Source organism: Pomacea canaliculata, linkage group LG1 (assembly GCF_003073045.1).
Source record: "Pomacea canaliculata isolate SZHN2017 linkage group LG1, ASM307304v1, whole genome shotgun sequence".
NCBI lineage: Eukaryota > Metazoa > Mollusca > Gastropoda > Architaenioglossa > Ampullariidae > Pomacea > Pomacea canaliculata.
The window spans coordinates 3,894,940-3,908,584 of NC_037590.1; the positions used below are offsets into that span (position 1 = coordinate 3,894,940).

Sequence of the window (13,645 nt, forward strand, 5' to 3'; positions counted from 1 at the left end):
TAACCGTTGCGCCACGGAGTTGTGGGCATCCCAGAAGAATCCTTCCAGCAGTGCATAGAAAATGAAAAGGTGCATTAGACTTGAGTGGGTTACTTTGAAGGGGAAACTATGTTGTTGTTTGGAACTAAAATAAATTGTTCCTGAAACCAGTACTATTACTTTTTAGACAAACCCCGCATGCACATGCGGCACAATTTTCAATTCAATAGTCATCGATATAGGATAATTTCAATTTTACACTCAGTTTACATTTAAACAATATTGAGCTTTTACATTTTATAAATCACTTTTTTTTCTTGAACCACTGAGCAGTGCTTTCACCACTTGAAAAAAAAATCTCCTTTGTCTACTAGCAGAAGAGCTTGCTAAAAACTTCCCAAGAAATTGTTTGGTCTCCATTCTTTCCCACTAAACAGATTACTAACACGCGTACTTTCTTATAAAATGCATACACATAGTAAAACAGAAAAATGATTCTCTCTACAGTGAACAGCACGTTTAATGAGCTAAGTGTTCTTGAAAACACACAAAGCCAGTCACTCTACATCTTCCGCTCACCCACCCCATACCTCCCATTCATGCAGACAATAACATGCATCCAGCTTGCACCATCAGAGTTTTCCAATAAACATAAAAATGTAGAAGAAATTCATTTCTTGTTCTTTTTCTTTTTAAACTGTTTGCGAATCCCCCTGGATTCTTCTGTGTCTTCCTTATCATCATCATCACGAGCTTTTCTCTTCTTCCTCTTGTCAACAGCATCGTTCATTTCCTGGAAATCATATAAAATTATATAATAGCTATAATGTTCAAATTGCCCACTCGGACAAATAAAGTTGGTCACTGTCATAAAAGGATATAATGGATATAAGAGGAATTTTATATGTGCAGGCTTGTTGATGGTTTTATTATAACATTTTCTATATAGGCCGATCTAATGTATTAAAAGGAGTTTTAAAAAAGTATGGTTTCATTAATGAAGTGTACTGTTATTATTTAGACTCAGTATTATAGTGTCTAAGATATGGGTAATGACAAGCAGGGAAAAAGTGAATCTTATTCTGATTCAGCAATAACAGTTGCTGACACCATTAAAAGAAAAATGACCTGGGATAATACTAATTGTTCATATGAAAGCCTAACTAATAAACTGTCAACCATTGTTATCCTAATAACTGCTGTAGCTCACACACCATCTGACAGATACTTCCCCCAACATTGTCTGTAATTTCCACTTAAATGCATAGAATTATCTGCCACACTTGCTATTACTAAATGCTTGAAATTATTTTCTTAAAGGAACCCTCAACTTCAACAAATTCCACAACTGTTACTGCAGGTTCTAAAGAGACACCCACCATCTTGGCAATGCGCTGAGCTTCAGTCACTCGTTCCATCAGCTGCATCACCTCCTGCTCCTCTGTTTTGTATAGTGGAAGCTTCTGGTTGATAAGGTACTCAATCCTTTGATACAGCTCCACGTCATATCTGAGCAGAAAGCTACATTGGTCAACACTTCGAAAACAGTCTACTTCATATGTACAAAGTTTTATACCATTGGAGAATATACACTTTATCAGGTCACAATGTGAACTGTCTAGACCAGGCATGTCAAACTGAGGGTCCCCCAAGGCCGCATGGGTCACATTTGTGTTGTTATGATGGACGCAGGTGTGCTTGCAAAGCGCCGAATGTTTGTCTGCTTTGTGTACTCTACTTCTTACTGCATTGATACATACATAAGCTTGTAGAGGTTGCTTTTCCAGACCTGGGAGCTAAATATGATAGCTATTTACCTCCAGTGGAAACCTGTGTGTGTGCATGCATGTGCAACTACTAAGAAAACTAAATAATCAGGCTTGCCTAAACTATTTTCACTTCTTCAGCTCCACATACATCAAACATGTCATCTCTGTCTTAAACCAGTGGTGGACAGAATTCATCATTGTTATAGAGAAGCAAAAATATTCTGAAGAATGAATGCATTATCCATCACATTTTCTGACTCCATGTTTATATTATATTTGTGACAAATTTTTTCAAGCCATTTAGACACTCATTTTAGCTGTAATTTAATAATCTGTATTACTGCCTGCATATTCAGAAACAGAAGTTACAGTGAAGCAAAATTTCCAGATAAAAATGTTTGCAAATATCTTCTTTAGTTTTCACCTAAATTCGCTAACAAAGTCTGTTGCAACTTACTGTGAAACAAAAGTGATGGCTTTGCCAGATCGGCCTGCACGTGCTGTGCGACCAACTCTGTGGAGGTAGTCCTTTGAGTGAGTGGGGATGTCTAAATTCAACACAACATCCACATGTGGGATGTCAAGGCCTCTGAAATAAATCAATCCCCAATATTATAAACAAAGTGTTTACAATAAGATTAATGTGTCTACAGCTCATTGATTCTAATTAACCAAGAAATATCAGATGAGACGGCCAATACAATGACAATACAGGCACTTGATTTGATTTTGTGAGATCAAAAGATGCAAAACTATTGTTTCCCATTTTGTGTGAATAAGGTCTTATTCACACAAAAAATCATTTTGAAATCAGAATAAGGCCTCTTGGACCAATCTAGTGCCTACCAAATTATGCATGTATTGATCTATACATTCGTAATAAAGGATTTAGAATTTAATCCATGTTTCCAAATTTATGGTTAGCAAAGAAACAAAAACCTATGTATAAGCGTACTTTTGTGTCTCTAATCTAAATAAATTGCATTGTCCCATGTGTATAGATCAGGAGTGGGCAATGTATGGCCCATGGACATATTTGGACCAGCACATTTGACAAAATGTGAACTGCACTTGTTTTCTTTCAGCCAAGGTTAATTTGAAATTTAATTTATCAAGTACAACAGTGTTAGAAATCAGCAGTCCATAATATTCTAACACAAAGAAAGATAAAAAATAACTGACATGTCTGATGTAGTCATTAGAGAGGATCAGGGATGGCTGCCTTTAAAAGAAAGGCTGGTTTTAAAGTTTTATTGTGAGCAAATTCAAACAGATTCACTTTACACAATAAATTCGTTAAGTGAACGCCCTTATGTACTCATTTGTTGTCCATTCCATTATCATTAGGTTTGCTGTATAATCATCTGGCGTGGTTCTCAATTTTCATTGTAACCATGAGGTCTAGCTTTAAAATGTAAGAAGAGCTGCATGTGAATAAGGTCCATTTTCTTCTGCTATAGGGCTATCACCAGACAGCTAGTAATACTTATGCAAAATTGGTTTTTAACCATGAAATATACAGGCTGGCCATTGTCACGGATAACTTCAAACCCTTTACTTGCTTTTCAAAATTTAATTGTTACATAACTGCCACTAGAAAAGTGTTATACGTTAAAATAAGTTAAACTGGTAGCACTGGAGAGGCTGTAATACCTGATCTAAAGTCAAGTATGACTTTCTCACCAGATACTTTTTGTGTGACATCAGCATCAGATTTATTTATTCTGTGAGATTCTCCAAGACACCAGACAGAAGATGAAAGTTTTCATGCACATATGCTTTGATTTTAAGATGAACTGAGCCTATTGGTAGCATGAATATTTTTTAAATATAAAAATGATGACAATAGAAACTGTACTTGTGAAGACATAACAGCATTACAGTATTTGATATACTTTGTAAGCCATGCCTGGGTTCCTTTAGCAGATGTTTTCTTTTTTTTAAAAAGTTAGCCCGTATGCCCACTAAGGTGTTTAAAAAGCCAATCATTACAAGCTATCGTTTTATAAGAATAAAAGCTACCCAAAGAAAACAAATATTAAAGAAAATAAACAACAACCATAAAGTACCTGCTGGCAACATCAGTGGCAATTAGGATAGATCGATCTTTGCTCTTAAATTTATTAAGAGCACCCAATCTTTTTGCCTGAAACATAGAGGAAAATAATTTACAACAAATGTACATCAAGCCAAGAGACAAATTTCCTTGAACAGCTATGTAATGTTCAGTTCTGTGCTATCTGGCTCAATAACTCAATGGTGAGTAAGTGGCAAACAAAGAAGGGAAGCAAGTTACCTGGCTCATTTGCCCATGCAGAGGAATGGCAGTAAAGCCCATGTTGCGCAACAAGAGAGCGATGCGCTGGGTGTTGGCACATGTACTGCAGAACACCATGAAGGAGTTGCCTGCAAGTTCATTTAAGATGTACACCAGGTAGACATCCTGTAAGACAACCAGATACAGCTTTTAGATTTTATTTTGTAAATGACATATAATCTTCATTTGAATTTAAATTGTGATAAGACATGAGCTTGCAGCTCATAAGATACACATAAGAGTGTACTTGCAGTACACATAAGGGGACATCAGTTACCCTTATTAAATGCCATGTAGGGTTACAGAGAAATGGTCTCCATTGCAGACTAAAAATTGCTACAAAATCTACTTTCCAGTCTTCACAATATGCTGTAAATGTATCTGATCCTAAACACCTCCTTATCCAGACATCACTCAATAGAAAGACTTGGAAAAATTAAATGAACAGGAAAAAAAACAAAAAAAAACAAAAAAAACAAAAAAAAAAAAAAACACAACAGCAAAAGTATAGCAAGAACTTATAACCTTCCTTGTCTGTATTATACCTCCCAGAAGAATACAAAAGAGTGATCTAGTCTGTAAGAAAATGGCTAGTCTAAGAATAATTCTTGATTAATCTTTCTTTAAAAAAAAAAAAAAAATTTCATGTCATTTATAAATAATCAAACCTTATACTTAGCTGGGATGAATATATAGGACTGCTGAAGGGTGGCAACTGTCTGATACTTATTAGAAACTTCCACTTTAACGGGATCCACAAGTGATGCTCTTTGTAGCTTCTGAACCTGTTTAGGATGCAGGAGTGATAGCATTAAAATGGGACCAGAAAGTTGTATTCTTGCATTAATCCCTCCTAAAGAGGGGAAAATTATTTAACATGACAATGACAAAGAGAAGGGAAGCGATAAGGTTGGGGGGAGGGGAGGGAAGATCATAAGCCAGTGATGCATCTGTATGCACAGTCAGGTGGATGTCAACGGGTTTACCATAAAACAAAGACACAATCATGTAAGACATGGGGGCTGAAGAAATGTACCTTTTTTGTCATTGTGGCTGAATACAAGTATGTCCTTCTCTCTCTTGGAATCACCTTCAGTATTTTATCTACCTGAACAAAAGAGACACAATAACAGAGATAGAAATTTTCCTCTATTGTGCACTACAATTGTAATAAACTAAACAAAATATTGTCACACACTTATACAGTTACACTCACACATAAAACCCCCTTTATCCAGTGATAACAGTCAGTGGCATATGCACACACACACACACACAAAATAGGTACATTTGTAAATACTGTTCAAGAGTTCATGATACAAAAAAGCATGTTTTTCACTTAAATATCACTTAAGCCACAAGAAGGCCCACTGCTGTAAAATTAAGATATCTTTTAAAACTCTAAAATAACTACATGAGAAAATTCCACCATATTATGATTGATTACCTCTGATTCAAAATCCATATTCAAGATCCTGTCAGCTTCATCCATTACCTTGAACAAAGTCAATAAAAAGTAGCGTCAAAAAATTGTCTATTAAAAAAAAACTCACTCTGGGTGGATCAACACAATCTCAATAAACAAATCTGATATCAGTATTAGTTACATAAGATAACGTTAAACACAAAACATAGAATCACAACACAGCTTATAGATTTGTCATTATGATTATCCTATTCATACCAAATAAACAAGCATTTAAGAACAAATCAACAGAAAGATTTACCAGGTATTTCACAGATCTGAGACTGAAGCCTTTTGTATTTTCCAAGTGATCAACTAGCCGACCAGGAGTGGCTGAAAGGAAAAGTTAAAATGACAAGGCATGATGATCTGAGTAGTATCCTTTTAGATTTTTTAATCATTCTGTTTTTGGTTGTTTTTTTTTCTACAAAGAAACCCAGTTCTTTCATATATTAAATTATTAAATACAGACACTTGAAGACTTGTGAAAGAGGCAGACTCCACTTACCAACAATTATGTGAGGCTTCTTGCCAAGCATAATTGCTTGGGTCATCATGTCCATCCCTCCAACAATCACAGCTGTAATAAGTGGATGAAAGTACACGATACAGAAGAAATTCTTGAATGCCTTTTAATTAAACTTAAAGCCAAATATTTTCGAAAATCTAAATTCATCAGGACTTATTTAAGAATCCTGATAGGTTGTAAAGAACATGTAAAGCTTGTTATGTCAGGGCTTCTGCTAAGGCTAAATTCTTTGGGGTCCCACGGACCCCTTCTTCAGATTTTTAAGGGGTCCCTATTCTTTGCCCAACTTTGAAGGGGACCCCATTGACGAAAATTGAAGGGGTCCTCTGAACTTTTAATGTGTACTGTACGCAATTTTTTGTGTAAGCAGAAGCCCTGTTATGTGATAAGGTAAATAAAATGTATATATATATAATGATAAAATGTTACCTAAAGAAAAAACCTAAAAAGTTTGAAATGGTTGACTATCATCAATAAGACTCTTCAAAAAAGAAAAATATTAAACAACACAGTGATGTTTATATCTATTCTTCCACGTCTCAATTCAAAAATTAGAAAAGCATTTCTGAACCAAAGATTTGGTATAACAGGATTTTTTTCTCTCAGTCTGACTAGCAAACATGAAATAATATTGGTGACATATCACATATGCCATAGCAGGATAAAATAATTTTGAGTAAATAAAAGGCTTTTTGAAGAAAAATTATTGTAAATAGGTAGAGGCTACAATTAACAGAAATGAATGATCAGTGCATAAAACATACCACACTTAACACCAATAGATGAACCCAAGGCTTCAAACTGCTCAGAAATCTGGTAAGCAAGCTCTCGTGTAGGTGTCAAGACAAGAGCGAACAATCTCTGTGGCGCCTGCAACAGTGCTTGCAAGATGGGGAGAGCAAAGGCTCCAGTTTTACCAGATCCTGTTTCGGCAAGACCAATAACATCTCTTCCTGAAAAATATATCAACAAGGGTAGATTCAAATGATGGCAATTTCAATTAAGTTTATAAGACTACAAAACATATTGATCCTATGAAAACACTTCAAAGCAGCTGGAAGTATCTAAAGATATATTAAAGTTTGAAGTAGCCGCTTCAAACCACTTTAAGACAGTCTGGCAGGGCTACGTGGGAAAAGTGTTTCAAAAATGGGACCAGTGTATGCAAAGTGGAGTTAAGTCTATCAGCTGCTGAATGATGTGGTCGGGATGCAGCCTGGAGAGCGAAGCAGGAAGAGAGGTAATTAGAAGCACAGTGATTGAGACATTCAGAGCAAAGAAAGTCAAGTTTTGTAAGTGATCTAGTCTGTGATAGGCAACCTGTGAAGGAAGCAAAGCAGTATGGTTGGCCTGATCAGTCTTAGGCACCAGTGAAGAGGCACTGGAGATGTAAAAAAACATTTTCACCAAAGAGGTTATAAGGGGCTGCATGGAAAGGGTAGAGTCCAGAATAATTCTAAATCCAGAATTGTATTCTTGACTACACAACATCTGTACCCTTTTTCCAGTGATAATAGTCAGTGGCACATGCACACACAAGCCTAACCACAGAGACTGAATGTTAAAATGCTGTCAATCATATACTGATTCAAGGACAGGGCCATTGACACCAAAATTCCTCATTTGTCTTAGCAGAAATAGGCGCTGAATGACATAAAAACACCATTAATGCTGCCGTTAAGGGGATCATGATGCCAGGCAATTGGAGACTTGTAAACAGACAGTATAAAATTATTTATGTTTAGTACCAATAATCAATGTTTCAGTCTTGTTAGTGTTCATCGTTGTTTTTCGTCAAAATAGCAGTGACTAACACAGGTTTCATACATTAAAAACCCACACTGTAAAACTTCCTGCTAAAGCTATTGTGAGGCTGCACGATAAGAATGAACACTTTTAGAACAATGACTAATGCTATAAATTATAATAAATGTAAGAATACTACAGATGTGAAAAAGAAAACATTCAACATATTCTTGGAAATGTAAATATGTCCGAGATTTCTGGCACTACTGTTTGTCATATTTTTATGTTTGTTATATTGCAATGAGTATGATTTGTTTAAGTATATAACGTGGACAGCCTGTGTTTAAGTATATAATATGTTAAACCTGTAATGTGTTTATGGAAAATAAATGTTATATTATAAAAAAATTGTAATGTAAGAGAACTGTATTGTAATGTCAACTGTATAACACAAAATAATCCACAACAAGTGACGCGTGTACTTGGCAAAAATAGAAATTTACCTGACAATGCCACTGGAATGGCTTCTTTCTGAATTTTTGTTGGAACCTTCCATTTCAATTGCTCGCAAGCACTTGCAAGCACATCAACAACACCCTAAAGAATGAAAAGTACAGATATTTACAAGTTTTAGGAATGTATTTATATAATTGGAACATTTATCGAAAAATCACAAGAAGGATCAATTTAATTAAGTACAAAATTACAAGTACAAAAACTTACAAGATCTAAAAACGACTTGGCTGTTACGTCCGTTGCTTCGGCGTCTTCCATGCTTCTCGTTAAATCCACATGCTTAGTAAACAGGAAATAGTCATTGCTCTCCCCTGCCTATTCCGGCGTTTCAAGATTTTATTTTTTAATTTACCATTTTTCAGAAATACTCTAAAACTCTTAATAAATACTGCTTAACTATAATTTCAAAGTTGTTTCCTATTTGTTTAATATTAGTCTAAGTTTTCTTTTTAATTACTGTATAGATTCCAGCTTTTTAAAACTCTCTCAAAATGGCGAAGCATCATCCCGATTTGATCTTTTGCAGGAAACAGCCAGGTGTCGGTACGCACTAATCTTTCTTTGAACACTGAGATGTTAGTCACATTCATAGAACCAGTTTCAGAATGTTTTGATGTAATATCTTTGATTAGCAGGGCCTTGTTGCATTGTGTTGGTGTTGATGTATTATTTGCGACGTTCTGAACCTACATGCGTCTCGCAGAACGCGGGTTTATCGTTTTAGAGTTAGTCTTTACATTTTCGGGTTTTTTTTTTTGTAGTGTTCATACACGAAATTGACCAAAAACAGTATTGACTGCATGATTTTTAATGTTAAGTAGAATGGTCTTGGAGTTGTGTGTCTTAATAAATCGGTATTTTTTGTTATTGTGTTTATTTTTCGCTTTTCTATCTTATGTGAGAGATTCTGTAGAAATTATTTGTGATATCCGAACAATTTTTTTTATTGCTTATGTGGGTTCTGACTAAATTCTAGTTCACATTTTTTGTTGCAGCCATTGGCCGCCTTTGTGAAAAATGTAAGTTTCCTAACAACTATTTTTTATCATGAGTCGCCTAAGATAAATGAAGGAAACACGCAGTATTCCAGTTTTATTTAAAACATTTTAGAATATTAAGCAAAATTATAACTTAATATTACAATATTTAATATAAATAATTTTGTATTATAATAATAAGCACTTTAATATCTTACTATTCCCAATAAGGCTCAACATGCATTATAGTGATGATAAGCACCCATCAAACAACACATCTTCACAGAAAATGACCTGAATGCATACAACCACCCACACACATGCAGAACTATTGTTGTGCTCAATATGCTTTATAATTGTGATACTCACCCACCAAACAAAAGGTATTCACAGAAAATGACATGCCCACATTCTCTATTACACGCATGGAGTTGTTTGCCAAGATTAACAGTGAAAAGTGGTGGTAACTGTTGCTGGTGTTCTCTTCCAGTTATTGTTTTTAGGGTCAAAGCAGCCTGCCATGTCTATAATGATGAATCTGGTTGCCAGATCCTTTGTGTTGCAGTATTCCTACATTCTAGAATTTCATTTAGTTTTGGATACTATATTTATATATACCGTTATGTAGTTACCACTTTTTTTTTTCTCTCTTACATTTCCTCAATGCTAACCATTTGCTGGCTTTTAAAAGAAGTTGAACATACAGACTCTGGGCTTTCTGGCAAGGTACAACATGATGGTGTTATGACAGGGAACCAGTATCGAAACAGTTTTTGAATTTCGTAGAAATCGGTACTGATCGCAGTAGGGCACCTCGATTAAAACGTATTTTAAGTCCATTTCCAACTTTTATTTTAACATCGCAGTGTATTTTCCTGATAGTTTAATAACCAAGGAATCCATTTTTAAAGAAAAATAAAAATGTACAAAATTGGTCGCTATCACCTTTCGGTGCCTCTAGTGCAAAACTGTTCAGCACGACTTAAGACTCATTTCGTCGTGGAGGGTCACGTATAGACATTTCTTGCTAGACTAAGCTAACCTACTTAATAGTTCTACATTGTCGTGGTTGTTTTGGGCCATAATTTATTTTAGCTATCATCAGGTTGTTTTTTTTTTGTTTTGTTTTTTTTTTTTTGTTAAAGGTCTTGACTTATTTTGCCTGTCACCATTAACTTTATGCAGCCCTTAATAGTTTTTAAGCATTCAGCTGAGCGCCATAACAAGGTTTCATAGCTTAGAAAGATTGAAACCAATGTTTCGCTTAGCGTGGACTGTCAAGAATGCTTAAAGGGTTAAACAGATGCCATTATACCATTCAACATCCTTGTCAAGAGTTATGATTGCAGTCAGTTGACTAGTCTGCGTGTTTGTCTTTGCAGATTTATGATATTGTCTATCCTTATTCAGGGCTTCTGCTAAGGCTAAATTCTTTGGGGTCCCAGGGACCCCTTCCTCAGATTTTTAAGGGGTCCCAGGGACCCCTTCTTCAGATTTTTAAGGGGTCCCTGTTCTTCGCCAAATTTGAAGGGGACCCCATTGAGGAAAATTGAAGGGGTCCTCCAAACTTTTAATGCGTACTGTACGCAATTTTTTGCGTAAGCAGAAGCCCTGCTTATTGTTTGTTCCCTGATTGGTTTTTGTGTCTTCCATGTTAGTCTTTTATTATTAATAGTAATAATAAATGCAAGATTTGTATAGGGCATACTCGTGAGCATGCTCTTAGCGCTTAAAAACAAGAACCAGACGTGGGCAATATATGAGGGACGGAAGAACAAGCAAACAACACATAAACAACGGAAGGATAAACAATAGTACTGATGACGAAAAAAAGACAAATATAAAAATGTAAAGAGAATCCGCTTGTCACCATTGTTTCTTCTTCAGTCCTTGGTATTCTGTCCATGTCTTCTACTTATCTTAAGTGTTGAGAATATGCTCCCTTGTGAGTGTGATTTTGTGCTATATGACTTAGGACAAATGAAGTAGGTGGGGAGAAGTGGAGTTGTATAGATATATTAGGTATGCATGGCACTAAACTTAGTGAAATTTAAATATTCTGTTTTGTTTAATGTAGCTTCTGATTTATGTAATGTGCTTGGATATACTGTTTAGAGACACATTTAGATTACAAAGAAATGTCAGGAATTGAATGCAGTCATATTTTGAGCAATGTCTAATGGATTGCAGGTGATGGCAAATGTGTCATTTGTGACTCCTACGTTCGACCCTGTACCCTAGTGCGCATATGTGATGAATGCAATTATGGATCTTACCAAGGCCGATGTGTCATATGTGGTGGCCCAGGTGTTTCAGATGCATACTACTGCAAAGAGTGCACAATAATGGAGAAAGATGTAAGTGTCAATTCCATTAAAATAAATTACAGGTATCTATTCTGTCTTACATAACCTAAGCATAGAATGAAACTTTTTTTGTTAAAACCTTCCCAATTATGACCCTCTGTTAGCTATGACCTCAACATTGTTCACAGATACATTTTGCTACTTAAGCGTCATCTCTTTCATGACTACGGTACCTCCACAACCTCATTTACGACCAACAGTTTATGCTTTATTAGGATTTTTTGTGTGCACGAGTTGTCTGTTGAAAAAAAATTATGGTTTTTAAGAGCATTATTTCAACAGTTAAATTAATGAACTTGAATCTTTAGGTGTTTAAAGTCAATAGTTTGTGGAATGAAAGCAGACTGGTTGATTTCCCTAATACGTCCCCTCTCACCTACCATCTGATTTTGGTGAAGTCTTATTTGGGAGGTTTTACTGTATTTACCTATTTACCTGGGGATGTTCCGGCATTGAGTTTGCCAGTTCTTCAAAGCTGATCTGCATGTCGTCATCAGGAACGTGTTAGAGCAGTGAGGCAATGGACACCAATTCTAATTACATCATTTGCTTCATACACTGGGCGTATTCCTATCTCAGAAACATGTTGCAACACACTTTGGCTGAGATGGAAGTAGTATCCATTCACACGAGCATTTAGATAGTGTTGTTGAAAGGACTTTTCAAAATTTCGAAATCAGTGAGGATCACCATGGATGTGCTTGTGAAACTAGATGATTGACATAGTCTGGCAAACGTGTATATGTGGCCTCTGTCTTGTTGGGCAGTAGACAGTAAAGAGCTGCTGGATTGATGCCTCTACTCTGCTCAAAATGGGTAGAGTAAAGCTGAAAGAAGATTGATGGTACTTTTTTGAATGTCCCATTTGCTCCCCAGACATGTCTTCTCTCTAGTCCTCTCAGAACTGCATCGTCTCCCATGATATTGATACAATCGTTCAGGTTGTCACACTGTTCATCAAATAAATCAAACAGAACCAGATGACTAAAGCGCTGTGGTATGTCAAATGTCACATCTGGGGGCAGAGGTGGTAGATTATCACCTCCTTCCTGGTTTATAGTCTTCGTTCTGAAGTGTCTCCAACTCCTGCTAATCACTGATTGATCTGAAAGTGTCATCAGAACATCTTCAGCCAAGTCTCTTGCAACTGCACCTTGTACAGCGGCTGGTGTCAATGTATCTTGCATTGTGTGTTTCATTTGAAAAACGGCCTCTCTTGTTTCTTGCTGAATTTTCTTCATGATTATGCTTTTGGAACTGTACACCTTTGCAGTCCAGAAAGGCTTCCAGAATATCTCTATATCCCTATTTTTCATTCAAGCACCTAAGGTCAAGAAAATTTCTAATTCAGTGCTCTGAGAAAATGGGACAGAAGATTGTTGATGGATTCTGCATAGAACCATATATGTTCAAAGGGGTAATCAAGTGCCAGGAACTAGCCAGATTTACACAAAAACATGCATGCAAAATTGTCAACGCAGAGGGCCACTCAAGTTCAGCTTGTGACTGAGGAAGTGGGGCAGGACCATTCCTACTATCGATGATAATGTATTACACATTCATCACTTTTTGCCATCACTCCTAACAACCAAAAGACAGTGGGACTACCTTTTACGGTTTTCTGACATCTCTTTAAACTTTGTATGTTTTCAGAGAGATGGCTGCCCAAAAATTGTGAACCTTGGAAGTGCTAAAACAGATCTTTTCTATGAAAGAAAGAAGTACGGCTTCAAGAAGAGATGACCAGTTATACTTTATTCCACCTTTTTTGTTTTTCTTTTTTCAGAAAATTGTGGATGTCTTTTTGTCATATATGTTTGCCCATAAAAGTTACTAAATTTTCATTTTGTTGTGTTTTTGTGTGAGGTTGCTATGGATAATAAGGGTATGCATTTTATGCAGCTTTCCCAACAGCTATAGAAAATCCCAAATTATCAATATTTACATTTACTTCCTGTATTGTTGCAAAATGCTGTTTTTA

At 35.9% G+C, this 13,645-nt stretch overlaps 2 protein-coding genes across 2 annotated transcripts; one reads left to right on the top strand and one right to left on the bottom strand.

The window, feature by feature from the left end:
- Positions 1-474: 474 nt before the first annotated feature.
- On the bottom strand, positions 475-8,641 carry LOC112564943 (probable ATP-dependent RNA helicase DDX47). The gene is made up of 13 exons (XM_025240118.1): positions 8,529-8,641; positions 8,309-8,402; positions 6,824-7,012; positions 6,039-6,110; positions 5,793-5,863; positions 5,513-5,560; positions 5,102-5,173; positions 4,734-4,850; positions 4,045-4,191; positions 3,818-3,894; positions 2,206-2,337; positions 1,359-1,488; positions 475-772 (listed from the first exon to the last, which is right to left on the bottom strand). The coding sequence occupies exons 1-13, from the start codon at positions 8,577-8,579 to the stop codon at positions 650-652; spliced, it is 1,323 nt and encodes a 440-aa protein (XP_025095903.1). The 5' UTR covers positions 8,580-8,641; the 3' UTR covers positions 475-649.
- Positions 8,642-8,742: 101 nt separating this feature from the next.
- LOC112564959 (PHD finger-like domain-containing protein 5A) lies at positions 8,743-13,506 on the top strand. Its single transcript, XM_025240135.1, has 4 exons — positions 8,743-8,864; positions 9,317-9,340; positions 11,489-11,655; positions 13,318-13,506. The coding sequence occupies exons 1-4, from the start codon at positions 8,813-8,815 to the stop codon at positions 13,405-13,407; spliced, it is 333 nt and encodes a 110-aa protein (XP_025095920.1). The 5' UTR covers positions 8,743-8,812; the 3' UTR covers positions 13,408-13,506.
- Positions 13,507-13,645: the final 139 nt, after the last annotated feature.

Coding starts and splice junctions, on each gene's coding strand:
- LOC112564943 (XM_025240118.1), bottom strand. CDS start 8,579: ATGGAAGACGCCGAAGCAACGGACGTAACAGCCAAGTCGTTTTTAGAT. Junction 8,403..8,528: donor CCAAGTCGTTTTTAGATCTT/GTAAGTTTTTGT, acceptor TTCATTCTTTAG/GGTGTTGTTGATGTGCTTGC. Junction 2,338..3,817: donor GCCACTGATGTTGCCAGCAG/GTACTTTATGGT, acceptor GATTTATTTCAG/AGGCCTTGACATCCCACATG.
- LOC112564959 (XM_025240135.1), top strand. CDS start 8,813: ATGGCGAAGCATCATCCCGATTTGATCTTTTGCAGGAAACAGCCAGGT. Junction 8,865..9,316: donor CAGGAAACAGCCAGGTGTCG/GTACGCACTAAT, acceptor TTTTTGTTGCAG/CCATTGGCCGCCTTTGTGAA. Junction 9,341..11,488: donor TGGCCGCCTTTGTGAAAAAT/GTAAGTTTCCTA, acceptor AATGGATTGCAG/GTGATGGCAAATGTGTCATT.